Source organism: Mastomys coucha, unplaced genomic scaffold (genome assembly GCF_008632895.1).
Source record: "Mastomys coucha isolate ucsf_1 unplaced genomic scaffold, UCSF_Mcou_1 pScaffold15, whole genome shotgun sequence".
In the NCBI taxonomy this organism is placed as follows: Eukaryota; Metazoa; Chordata; class Mammalia; order Rodentia; family Muridae; genus Mastomys; species Mastomys coucha.
In genome coordinates this window covers 139,250,118-139,263,572 of record NW_022196897.1, presented here as the reverse complement: position 1 = coordinate 139,263,572, position 13,455 = coordinate 139,250,118, and the positions used below count along the sequence as shown (strand labels likewise).

General features: G+C 52.7%; 1 protein-coding gene across 12 annotated transcripts in view; it reads left to right on the top strand.

Moving 5' to 3' along the window:
- Positions 1-13,455, top strand: part of Nol4l (nucleolar protein 4 like) — a 122,022-nt gene that overhangs the window by 88,298 nt on the left and 20,269 nt on the right. For all 12 annotated transcript variants that reach the window (XM_031372337.1, XM_031372338.1, XM_031372339.1 and 9 more), the window contains one exon: positions 6,741-6,882. In XM_031372337.1, the coding sequence (XP_031228197.1) occupies positions 6,741-6,882 (142 nt within the window). The remainder of the gene's footprint in view (positions 1-6,740; positions 6,883-13,455) is intronic.

The window sequence follows — 13,455 nt, the reverse complement described above, 5'->3', positions numbered from 1 at the left end:
GTGTGGTGTGTGTGTGTGTGTGTGTGTGCGCGCAACGCCTTCCTATCCCAGCCTCTCGGGTTCAGAAGTGACCCCACTCTCACTCGGAGCTGCATTTGCGGGGAGTCCGGCCGCCTTTACCAGGCCGTTCTTCCTGGGGGAAGTTCTCATTAAGCCTTGCTAATTAGCATTATTCCCGGAGAAAGGTTAAGGTTAGACCGTCCTTTTCCATATCGAGAGCCCCCTCCCTGCCAGTCCCTTCTCCCTCCCTTCTCCCTCAGAGCACAAAAGCACAAAAAGAAAGTGTGAAGAGGCGCAGATCAATGGAGAAGCCACAAACCCATTAATTCAAATGGAACCCTTTCCCCTCTAAAACATTGATTTTTCTTTCTGTCTGCTCTGAGGGGAGATGAATAACCTCCTGATTTTACCTGAAATGGTGTTTGGACTCTGTGATTTCCCCCTCTTTCTGAGGATTGTGGCCTGAAATAGATTCTCCCTTGAGATAAAGCCCTACTTATCCCAGAATCAGCTGGAAACCCCCTCCCCCCACCGCACACACCAGCGTTGGGGCCTGGGGAGAGTTGGTGCTGTCTTTACTCCTGTGGGCAGAGAGCCTGTGATGGTGGAGCCAGGTCCCTTGACCTCTGAAATATGCCTGCTTCTGAGCTGTGGGTTGGTGTGGGGGGAAAGGGCCCATTGATGGCCCAGGCCCCAGTGGGTAGCTTAACCCCAGGTTGTAAATTACCCTTTCATTGGAAAGCCATTTGAGCCCAAATGTCTTTGAATGCACTCCAGGCTCCTCTGCTGGGCTGTCCTTTAGAGCAGTCTCAAGGCAGCACCTCCTCCTGCTTGCTCTCTCTGCCTTAACTCAGCACCTTCCTGCCAACCAGTGGCAAGCAGCACCCCAGCCTACCTCTCTGCAAAGGCGAACTTTGAGGAACTTCTTCCCCAAGGTGCCAGCCACCCTGGGGCAATGGGGAGCCGGTTCATCCCCTAGTTGCTCAAGAACTTTTTAGTCTAGCCTGAGTCCTTTTCTTGGAAGGATACTCCTGGAAGGTAAGCGAGTGGTTCCCTCTGGCCATCCTTTTGGCTGGAAGAACCCTGCTTGCTCAAGAAACTCAGATCCCTATTGATGGCAGGAGCTGGTGGTCTCATAGTGAGGAATGCTGGGAAAACAGTCAGTTGCCTTTGCTTTGGAACAAAAGCCCATACACTAGTGGGAAGGTGTGGGAAATGCTCAGTCCAGCATCCAGGCATTCACTGTGGCAAGGACAGTAGAGCATGTACATGGTATGTGAGCAGGCGCAGCGCAGTGTGAGAGTGTGCATGTGAGGGGAGAGTACTCAAGAGTAGTGATTGGCTGGGTGGAAGCAAGCCTCCCTCCATTCCTTTTCCCTAGAAGAGTGTTTGTGTGGTTAGTAATCAGAGGAGGTCTGTTAGTAAGGAGTGGAATTGTGTGGGCTGGGTCTCAGGAGTCCCCCTCTGGTGGCTAGGTGGACATTGATGGGCACAGCATTAAACAGCAACCTTGGAAGCCCCAAGTGCCCAGGAGCTGACTCAGATCACTCTCCTGTTTCTTTCATGTAACACCATCAAAACAGGGACAGGAACCTTGGCTTGCTCTGGGTGCTGAGAGATTTCAGTTTCATTAATAAGTGCCTGATGAGCTGAGGTAGTTAAGTTAGGGTCACATATGCCTCAGCACTTTCTTGGTATAATCAGAGTGATGTGCATAATGCTCACCCCAAGCAGCTCGGGGGCTGAACGTTCCCTGGCCTGGCTGGGCTCACAGTGACCCAGAAGCCACATCCTAGTACATAATGCTAGCTCGAGAACTGGGGTTGGAGCAACTGTCCACACTGGTGTTCCTTCTAGCTGCCCAAAAACCTGGGGGCAGTGCAGAATGGGAGGGGGTGGGCTGTCTGTCTATCTGGGAGGATCTGTTTCCTGTCTGGCCTAAGAGCATCCTTGTACATTCCCACCCCCACCATGGACTGAAACCCACACCCGTGGCTCCAGATCAGGCCTTATGGCCTTCACTGGCACTGGATTCTCGGTAAATCCTCCTCCCTTTCTTTCTCAAGTGAGTGGTAGAGATAGAGTTACAGCTCTTAGGAAAGGCCTGGAAAATATTGTAGGAGGCACGCCCCAGAATTCCAAGTCCTGTAAGATGCAAATGGCTCAGCTTCAGAGGCACTAGGAACCCAGTTCCAGAGAAGTTGACCCCAGTTGTAAAATAATCAGGTTACTGATAGCACCTGCCCATAGTTACAGCCATGGATACAGGCCTGCTTCCACTTCCCTCAGTATGGCTCCCGGATTCCCGTCCTCTGGGCTGCAGAGTGTTTGGTGCTGCAGAGGGCTGGAGAGGAGGAAAGGCCTAGGCTAGCTGGGGGTGGGGATGGGAATGGTGGGGATGGTGGGGGTCGGGGCCAGAAGGGGCTAGAAACTGGCTCCTGAATTTTGGACTGAAGATAAGAAGCTCAAGGGTTTGGTTAACTCCTCTCTGTCTGCCCAGAGTGAAGACTCCCAGGTTGGGGGTGTGTCCTAAAGGCTGCCTGGGTACTACTCACCCTGCCCGGCCTAGACAAGAAGTCCCTTTTTAGGAAGGCTGGCCCTACTGCTCTGTGACCCATGATGGCACACACTCTATGGTGCATGGTCTGATGAACCTTTACTGCCAAGTGGTCAAGGCAACAGGCTTCAGGATGTAAAGGGCAAAGGCAAGGTAGGGGGACCTAGCCATAGCTGCCTGCTCAGTCACGCAGCATCTCAGGAGAGGGATTTTAGAAGCGTGGCTTGCACATTTTCATTTTCAAATGAATATCCCATTGAAGTTATTTAACATAGAAGGAAAAGTTAGTAGTCCAGATTCCCTTGAGATTTAAGAAGGGAGCCAGAAGTGACCCACTGTGACCTTGGAGAAGCAGGGGAGTACCTGGGGTCTTCGGTAGGCCTCAGCCGTTACCATTCCTGACTTGGGTTGGCTGCCTCCCTTTCTTCCTCCCTCCCTCTTCCAGGTCCCTGTGGACTTGGGTGATGGGTCTGAACTGTGTGCTCTGGTAATTGTCTGTGTAATTAGCCTGCCTTGCCAGCCTCAGCTCTGGAGATAGGAGAGAGTTTGAATCTGCCTCTCTGCAGTGGCAGGTTCTGCTGGCAGCATCTTGCAGAAGACTCTCTCTAGGTCAGGCTCTCTCTCCGCAGGTGTGGGTGTTAAAGGTAGTGTGTCAGTCTGGCTACCTCCACAGCTACAGCTTTCTCAGCTCTTTGTTTTCTGAAAAGTTTAGGTTTAATAGGGTTGATTTCCCACTTAAAAAAGACAAAAAAGGGGGGGGGCATAGTAGTCAGGGTCTGGGTTCTCAGAGTTCCCAGAACCACCTTTCACAAAGCAGCAGTAATCCTGGGTCTCTGGACAAGTCTCCAGAGAGAGAGGCATTGGTATTCAGTAACTGTGTGTGTGTGTGTGTGTGTGTGTGTGTGTTTGGGGGAGGGTGTGCTTTCCTATACCTACAAATGGGCCAGAAGTTTTAGCTGAGTCCTCTCCCTAGATAAAGTCTGAAGATAGAAGCCCTCCTTAGCCCTGAGGCAACTCATCACAAGAGGATGTTCAATAACTTACATCAACTCTGCTCATGTGTGTGCGTGTGCACATGCCCTTAAGCACACGTAGCCCCACTGCCTATGCGTTGCCTTTGGGTATTGTCTTAAGGCACTTGGTCATTAAGGAATCAGGTACTTTTGATCAAATGTTGTAAAGTGTAATTTTATGGCTCTGGGTATAGACTGTCTGGATTCAAATCCTGGTTCTGCCCTTGGTTCTGTTGCTCTGGGCAGTTTGGGCAAGCCTTTGTGGGAGCATGTGTGACTAGACTTGGAGAGAGGCCTACCTTGTGGGGGGCCTTATGGGGCCAATGTAAGGAAATCTTATGAAACCCTTGTCTCAGAGCCTGGGAGCCTGTAGATACTGGATGCTTTTTTCCTTTCAGGTAATTTTGTTGTCAGTGTGAAATGTGGTCCATCTATTGGGCAGGGTGAGGTAGAGTCCATCTTCCTGAACAGTTCAGCCATCTGAGCCAAGCAGCTTTAGGCCATTTGCAGGATGGCTAGCAGCTGTAACTAAGGGAAGCATGCAGCCTCTGGCCAGCCAGCCAGGGTCCCAGGTTTCATATGATCCCCCTTCAAAAACTGTACAGTAGAACCAGAACTCTTAATTGTCAAATTAATGCAGCATCCTCATTAAATACCATATCTTGCCAGGGAGTTTAGACAATTCAACAAGTCTTGGTAGTCTCGTGGGGAATTGAGAGGACTGTCAGCCTCATCCTTATAGCTCATGGAAGGACCCAGAGTCCTGGGATGAAACAGGAGAGAGCCCCACAGTAGGTTTGTGCTATGAATCCGCTGATGGCACAGACAGATCGGAAGGTTATTTATTTAAGAAGAGGTGGTGGCACACACCTTTAGTCCCAGCACTTGGGAGGCAGAGGCAGGTGGATTTCTGAGTTTGAGGCCAGCCTGGTCTACAGAGTGAGTTCCAGGACAGCCAGGGCTACACAGGGAAAGCCTGTCTTGAAAAGCTAGGAAAAAGGAAGGAGGGAAGGGAGGAAGGAAGGAAAGATGGAAGAAGGAAGGGAGGGAGGCAGGAAGGAGGAAGGAAAGAGCGAGCTGTGGATCACAAGCAACAACTGATGTGAAGGCACTTCTGCTCCATGGATGATTTCTGCTCCTCCATAGCAGGAGGGCCAGAAATAGGATCTGCTCCACAGCTTGATTCCCAGCACTTAGCAAGACACTTGGCCCATAGTTGGTGTCCAGGGAATTTCCAGGTAAATGAATGAATGGGTTTGAGTAAATGATTGCAACACTCTGGAGGCTGAGACAGGAGGATTATAAAGTGGAGGCCAGCCTAGGCTCCACAGGCAGCCCCTGTTTCTTTCCTTTTCTCTTTGGGTTGTTTGTCTTTGTTCTTGGAGACTAGGTTGCTCTCTGTAGTCCTGGAATTCACTCTGAAGACCAGGGGGCTGCAAACTCAGAGGTCTTCCTGACTGTCTCCTGAGTGCTGGGTCAAAGGTGTGTATCACTGTGGCTTGGCTCAAGGAGCTTCAGTTTCAAAAGTCAAAACAATGCTACTAGGACACAGTCGCTTAATTTGTGGATCCCCATAGTGCTGTGGGTGAGTTCTGCTTCTGCCGGTGCAAGGGGCCCGGGAAGCAACCCTGATTCTGTGTCTCAAGAGCCTACTGAAGGGGCCGGCCAGGGAGGAATACAGAGCCTCCACCCTGTAGCCCTGCTCCAGGCCTCCACGAGACCCTTCCCTAGTGTACTCTTTGTGCAGAGAGAACCTGTTGAGCATGCATGCCCCTGTAGATGTGAGCACACGTGTTGTCATGAAGGCAGGCTGTAGGAAGATGAGCTTGTATGTGTAGTAGGTGTCCCAGCGGACAACTATATATGAGTAGTGCTTGTTTAGGGAGCTCACACTGGGCTCGGGGTCCCTAGGGTTCCAAGGGTGTTCATGCACACTGGCAGTGTTGCGGTTCGGCTTCTGTCCTCTGGACTCAGCACAGAGGGTCGGTCCACACTGCTGCCTAGAAGCTGTGAATTCCAGGAAACTGCCTGCCAGCAGGCTTGGTTGGGGGAGGGAGGGAGGCTCAACCTCCGGCTCCCTAGCACTTGGAACAGATGTGTCTGCCTCAGGGACAACAGCAGAAGAAAGTTCAAACCAAAGTGTGTTTGCTCACCATAAAAGAGATGTCTGTGAGAGGGCCCTGTAGGGGCGGCTCTGAGGGTGCTCTGCCATGGGCCCACAGAGGCTATTGTATCTGGCTTGGGCCAGGAGCACAGGGTCAGGACTCCACATGTGGCGCTACTGGGTCTTCTTCCCTGTGTGTTACAACTGGAGCCCCAACACAGTTGCTTGCTGCTCTTGAAAGGAGGTGGGGTTCCCTCCTGCAGGAAGGCTGGATTAAAAGGTGGGCCCCCCCCCATCCCAGGGGTTCTGAGATGACTGGCCAAGGGCACACTGAAGCTAGCAGTCAGGGGAGAAAGAGCAGGCTCAGTCCTCTCCAGCAGGCTAGCCTGTTTGGAAGGCCTTAGCACCCTCTCTCCTCGTCTCTTCTTGGTTTGATCGGAGCCCTGGCCTGCCCCACCCCCTTCCTTCTCCACACTTATGGGTTTGGCCTGCTCAACTCTGGAAGCCGCCCAAGAGCATATCTTTGAAGCACAGCAAAGGTTAGGAAGGAGGAAGACAGAAATGTCCTCTGGGCTGGGGGAGTGGGAGAAAGGAATTCCATGTATGCTCCGCAGGAGTTGGCTGCAGGCCTGATGGGGACTGCCACCTTGGCCTCCTTGGTGCCCTGGGTCTCACTCTGGAGACTGTGCAGAGTGAGCCTTCTTCCTCGGGCTGCAGTGGGGGTGGGGTGGGGAATGGTGGCTCTTGTTTACCACGCTCACTTCAACCTTGGCTCACAAGGTAAGTAAGAGCCATGCTCTGCTATCTGCCCCACAGGATGTGAGACTGCTTAATTGTCTTCAATTACAGACAGCACCGGCCCTTAGCCCTGGCTTCTGACAGGAACTAGAGCCTGAGCCACTTCAGGAGGTCAAGGAGAATGCCATCCAGCCCTCACTGCACATTCTTAGGGGCTCGGCTCCTTGTGCCCTCTGGGACCCTTCCTTGTCTGCCCAAAAGGCCGCCCAAGCCCAGGCCATTGTATGCCTGCTCCTGTTGAACACTTGCCTTCTTTGTCCCTGCTCAGGATGAAACTTCTGTGAGTAGTGAAGATTTTGATATGAATGACTCCACATGGATGTCAGCTGATCCCCACCTGGCCTCCAGCCTGAGCCCCAACCAAGAGGAAAGGATGCGGAGCCCACAGACCCTCCATAGCCAGGAGGATGGTGAGTGCCCCTCACTCGGCAGCTGGCAGGGCGGGCCCTCATTGTCCTGTGAGTGGGACCCAGGTGACACTTGGGGTGTACTTGAAAGCTGGTGTTGTCAGCATCCCTGCGGTCCCCACTGCCCCAGAGAGAGCAGGCTGTTGTTCTCTCATGTCAAGCCCCCAGGCTGGGAGGGGGTTAGCTCTCTTATCTGTTTGCTCTTATCTATGCTTATGATGAGGCTTTCAGAATTACCAAGGTTCTGGTCTGGGAAGACCAAGAATGTCTGTGACCCAGAGCTGTGTTCTTATGGCCTGGGTGAGCTGGCTTTGGGACAGGGTTACCTGGTCAGTGGCCAGGCAGTTTGTACTTGACCAGGATCTCTGGATTATTTCTTGGGGTTGGAGAGACAAAATCAGATATCAAGAGGTCCACTCCAAGGTTCCATGTAGAACCTGGGTATGGGCTTTCGGCCCTGTGTCAGCTTGGCCTGAGCAGGCTGCAAGAGTAGGATAGTGCCTGTAGGCAGAGCTCCCTGGTAGGGCTCTTGTCTCCAGGAAGGAGGCCACTAGGATTAAGGGATGAGCCCAAAGCTGGGCCTCAGAGAACTGGGGTGTAGGAGCTCTCAATTAGGGGGGTCAAAGGTCAGGGCTTGGAATGTGGGAGGGAGGTACAGGATTGAAAAGGGGTGTAATGTTAACTCTGAAAAAAAAAAGGGTGAGTCTTAAAGAGTAAATAAGGGGTAGGAGCCTTGTGGTTTGGGTCAAAGTTCATCTCCATGGCAGAACCCACACGCTGGTCCTCCCTCCTGGCCTGAGTCTGGCTTTGTCTGGGAGGAGTCTAGCATGCAGGCAGCTGGAAGTGTCTGGGCCTGGGGCTGGGTAGTCTGGGGGTGGCTACGTGAGGAGTGGGCTGTGAGGCTGGCTGCTGGAAAAGAAAAGGCTTTTTGTGCCTTGACATCTCGAGGTCAGCAGGACCCCCTCGTGCTGGGAGCCTCGGACTACTTTTGCCTTCTGGCGTTCCCATAGGGTGGAGCCCAATGGGGGCCACCAGTTGGGGGCTCTGGGGCTGGGACAACCCAGCAGCTGACCTCCAGCCTCATCTGGGCTGACTGAGAGCCACACCCAACAGCCTACTAAGAGCTGTGCTAGCAGTGCTTAGCAGGCACCCTTGGGTATGCCTTTCCAAGAAAGATCTAGAACTTGTTTTTAAGCCTTGAGTAGTAAGGCTGTCTCAGTCTTTCAAAGGTCTGTTCTTGTGCTGTACCCTTTGGAACTGTGGCCACTGCCTGAGAACACTAGCGTGGTATCTTAGGGGACTGAGACCCTTCCTCAGGCTAGTCAGCAAACCCACTGGGGGTTTCTCTAAGGCTCTGTCGTCCTGGTTGTCCCGTGATGTGACCTAGAACTTGGTGATGATGCAGTGCAGATGAAACAGACTGCTGGGGTTAAGTTGTCTGCAGCCACCTGCTGCAGGGTAGGGCCACATATACCTCAGGCTCCTAGCTATGGCCCTGGACATGACGCTCATCTGCTTATGAGGGAGGGCAAGCAGGAGGAGGAGGAACAGGGAGGATGGTGTTGACCATGATCCACCAATGTAATGAATCAGTGGCTGATCTGGAGGCTGATGTGGTAGCCAGAGACCAGCTTAAATCCAATACAGAGCATCAGCCAGCTGGTCTAGTTTCTTGTGACCAAGATGTAAAAGGATTTCCCACGGGGTTTTGGTTGGTCATGAACATAGCCTGAAGTCGTGGTACAGCCTTCCAGCTGTGTCTCAGAATGTGTGGATAGTGTAGATGTGAGCTGAAATCTGGCCCCCATGAGTGAGCCCTGGTGAGACCATGTCTCTTACTGTTCTTGAAGGACGAGGGGTGGGAACAAACCCAGCAGGTGCCTTTGGTAATACCCAGCCATAATTCTGCTTGTGTGTCTATCCCAGAACCCTCCTGTAACCCAGCCTGGTTCTTGGTCCTCTGGAGCACATTGGATGGATAGGCATCTGAATGTCTCCCTTCCTCCCCTAGTTCTTTCAGGTACATTGTTCTTTGTATTAGTGCTGGCCTCTGCTCTGCCCTGTGTTCCTCCAGCTGCATGTCCGCTCCATTACTAGGGCCTGCTCAATGTTTGTGGCCCAAATGAAAAGGCAAGCTGACATTTATAGAGACTGCCCCCGAGCTTGGCAGCCAGGGAAATGGAGGCCTCTCCTTGTTAGGGGCAAGTTGGGTTCTTTGTTCCTGAGACAGCACCCTAGTCTTCCAGGACTGTGGGGCTCCTGGGCACATCCACCCTTGTGGACCTGACCCATGATATAATCAGGAGCGATGGCAAGAAGCCAGGCTGTTTGTATAGGTTATACCTCTGGGGATTAGTTAGGGCCCTTCTTTCTCGAAATTACATTTCTGTTTGTTTTTGAGACAGGGTCTTGCTGTATGGCCCAGACTCTGCTTAAACTAGCATCAGTCCTATCCCTTCAGCCCTGAGTGTTGGGGTCACAGACCTATGCACCACTCCTGGCTTCTCTCTTTAAGTTTTAACAAAGGCAGGAGAAGGCTGGGCCTTGGTAGGGCTGGTCCTGAGAGCAGAGCACACAGCTTTCACCTCTAGACCTGTGTCTATCTATCTCATACTTGCCCGTCCTCCTAGCCCCCATCTCCAGCCCTCTTTATCCGGGCTTTCTTATGGTAGTTGCCCCACTCTCTTTGCTGAGGTCCCGTTCTTGGGTCCCTGTCACCATGGGTGGTGGCAGCAAGCCTCGTTCCATAGGACTTTCTCAGTTGGGGCTGTAGCCCCCAGTGTGAGGATGTTAATCCTGTCCTTTCTCACATGGCAGTCTGGTCAGGACCAGGAGAGGTTCCCTCCTCCTCTGCTTTGGCAGGCATTTTGTATGAGATACAAGAGTCCTCATATACTATACATAACACATGCTTCCTCCTGTCTCCTACCCATGCGTACCACAAGACCTGTTCTTGGCTTTGAACTCTGACTTGGGTCTGCCAAGGTTCTGTGTGTGCTGAAAGCTGAGGGGAAAGGACTGATGCCAGAGACACTTGAGACTGGTATTGCCTTGGAGCTGAAGAGCCCATCATCCTATCAGGACACATTTGTGGCATTCTTTGTGTAATGCCTGTGTCTTCTCTTCATGCTGTTAGCACCGCAGGGACCATAACCCAGGACTGAGCCCAAGGCAGTGTTGGGGAAGCACTGGTAAGCAAATGAGTGGCTGGAGGTGTGAGTGTGTGCACATCAGGAGGTAAAGCTAGCGGGTCCTGAAGGGCAGTGCTACAGGGCCAGGGTCCCAACCCTGTCTGCAGCTCCTCCTTCCTTTCCCCTGTCACGGTTCTACTAGGCCTCTCACAGTGCCCCTTCCTGAATGGAAAATTTGAAGCCTGCCCTCCAGAAGGGATGCATGGGGGCAGGGAACGGACATTACTCATCCCCACCTCCACCGTCAGACAGGAAGCTCATGCCAGGGGACAGTGGAGGGTCCTGCTTCCGCCTTTTTGCACACAGGCTGTTGGGGGTTGCCTGGGAAGAATTATACAGAGCACTGGAGCCTTTCAGGGCTAATGTGTGCCCTTCTCAGATGAGGCCCTCCTACAGCCTGTCCCTGGGGACCTGCTGGACATGGGAACTTCCCTCAGTTAGGTTGGGACTCCCTCTTCCTGCAGGCCAGTGCCACCTCCTGGTGCCCAGCACTGTCCAGGGTGGCGTCAGGAAAGGGTTTTCAGCAGTCTGATTAAGTGACCCATAAGGTTATTAGTCTCTCCCGTGTCTCCAGAGAGTCTTGGCTGTGGCTGGAGAGCATCAAGCACAGGGGAGTGGGGACCCTGTGGGCCTTCACCTTCCCGGTGGCAGCTATGGATGTACAAATAGATCTTTCTGTTTCCCTTACTGCACTAGTTTGTGCATTGCAGAGAATTTGAGGCAGGGACAAAAGAAAGGAAAAATGCCACCAGACTTGGGGGTCTTTCCTCAGGCTTCTCCCGCCACTTGCCATTCACTGCTTTGATGGGAGGGTCATACTGTGCTACCCTTCTTAAATAATGGCTTTCCCCTCTTTCCTGTCACTGATTGGTTCTGCTGTAGTAAAGGTTGTCCAGTCTACCAGGTGATCCAAGCCCACCGTGGCTCCAGCCCCCAGTCCTATGCACCAAATTCCTCCAGAGAGGTCTCGAACATGGAAATAGCTTGTCTAGGTCACAGGAAGCAACCAGCTAGAGTCATTTGTCCCTATGCTTTGTCTCAGCCCCTGCCGTGTGTAGATACTCAGTGAATAACTATTGTGTGGCCATGGACTAATGGGAGTCAGAGAAGGGCTTCCAGAGGAGACAGCAGGCAGCAGCCTGTCAGGAAGCGGAGTGAGCCTGTGATCCCAAGCGGCAGCCAAGAAAGGCAAGGAGGGAGGCCACAGCCAGACTGACGCTTAGGAAGGTTCAGGGCTACTTTTGAGGGCCCAAGAACTTCCCTGGACCTGGCTTCCTGTAGGTGGGTCCTGCCCTCTGCTGTGGCCTTATATCTCTTTGTCTAAAGACCAAGGCTTCAGGCCTTCTAGTTCCTGCTGCTTTGAGTGGGGCCTTCTGCCAGCTGGGCATCAGCTGTAAACAGGTGGGGCCTAGAGGCCCTGGCTCACACTTTACAGTGGTCCAGCCCTCTTCTCCTGGCTAGATCCATCTCTTTAGGATGCTGTCCTCCGAGCTTCTCCTCTCCCCCACTTCTCTCCCTCCCTGGGCTCTGGGAAGATATGGGGAAAGAAGGACTCAGGCACTAGCCTTCGTATCTGATACAGGCTCAGGTCCTGCCTCTGTCCCTTCCTCCTGTGTGATTGTGAGCAAGTGACTTGGATAAGATCCCTGTGCCCACCTTACTGAACTGTGAGGACCACATGATTTGTGGACACTGGGAAGGGTTACAGGCCAGGTTGGAAGTGAGCCTCTTGGCCCACTGGTGCATTCAGGCTAAAACCATGTGGTGTCAGTGATCACTGTGGATCAAAAGGCCCTCCACCTCTCCCAGATTCTCTGAGCCTTTCACCAGGCTCAGTCCTGATTCTTCGGCCTCCTCAGGCCCCATGGCCTCTTCCCACAGCATTCTTCCTAAACGTAGAGTGGTGCCCCCTACCCTTCAGATCTTGGTACTTTAGAAAGGGAGCCAGAGCGAGTCATGGCTGTTCACTCCTGTAACTTCAGTGCTGAGGCAAGAGGATGGTGAGTTGGAGGTAAACTTGGCTACATAGCAAGTTTGAGGATAACTTAAGCTCCATAGCAAAGTTCCTGTCTTGAAACCAAAGCCGGCCAAGCAGCTGGGCCTGGGCTCTCACAGCTTTCCCCATGCCCACCCATAGGTCCAGGGCCTGCTTGGGACTCCTGAGTTCACGAAGACCCTGCCTGTTGACTCACAGCTGCTGTGTGTTTGCAGTGGTTCTCCAGGGAGTTGGTAGTGAATAGGGGAAGCAATGGAATGAAGAAAAGACAGATGGACAACAGACAGAAAGCTGGATGGTCTGAGCTCTGGGATAGAAAACCTTTAGCAAGTTTATAATATATAGAGTTGAACAAAGAGGCGGGCTTACTGCATACAGCGGAACAAGGAGGCAGGGTTTGTGGTACACAGCTTGATCAAGGACAGGGTTAGCTAATGTTGGGAGTATCAGTCTGTGTAGGGGAGCAGTCTTCAGGTGTAAACATCCAGTAGGGGAGAAAGTGGTGGACATTTCCTACATACACTGTCAATATTCACACTCAAACCCGGGAGGAAGGCAGGCAGGCTCTGCTACTTCCCTGAACCATGCCTGGAGAAGGCTTTCCAGCTTTTGCATGCGTCTGAGACTTTGGGAGTCTTTGACATGGCCAGGTCCATATCAACAGTGCACATTCATCCAGGGCTTCCTCTGCTCCCTGCACATGGGCAGAGGAGACAGCTGAGAGGTAGTGTTGCTGTCTGGGGAGGCGCAGCCAGGTGACAGTGTGCCTCCTGTGTGCTGCCGCCCAGAGCACTCCTAGCAAGTGACAACTCAGGCCAGCGGCTGCATGACTAGCAGAGAAGAGGATGAAGGGGTGTGGGGCCAACTTGGGTCTGCCCACTGCTGGGGCAGCACTATCTGGAGTGTGGAGCTCTTGGCCCTTACAGCTTAGTCACTGTGGACTCAGTCCTCATGATTGGACAATGCTCTGGTTACTATCACACGGAGGAAGGAGTGGCACCCACTACAGCCTCCTGGGATGGCCTTAGATACTCTTTGATTGATATAGGGGTCTCAGTTCAAGCAGGTCTTAAACCTTCAGTCCTTCTCGTGGCCTCCTGAGTGCTGGGACTACAGGCCTGCTCCACCATGGAGACCTGGCCTGCAAAGACAAGAGGAACTAGGAGACATCTCTAAGGAACTCCTTTATCACAGGATCAGGCAGAGCTTGGTCTTGCCCTGAGCCTGTCTATGTTACTGGGACCCCTCAATGCTTGGTAAGGACACTAGGACAAAAGAAGTTCTGGGGCCCATCAGGGTGAAGGTTACTGCTAAGCAAAGGAGGACGGAGACCCTGCTCTCCCTCCCTCCCTCCCTCCCTCCCTCCCTCCCTCCCCAACCTGAGAGATT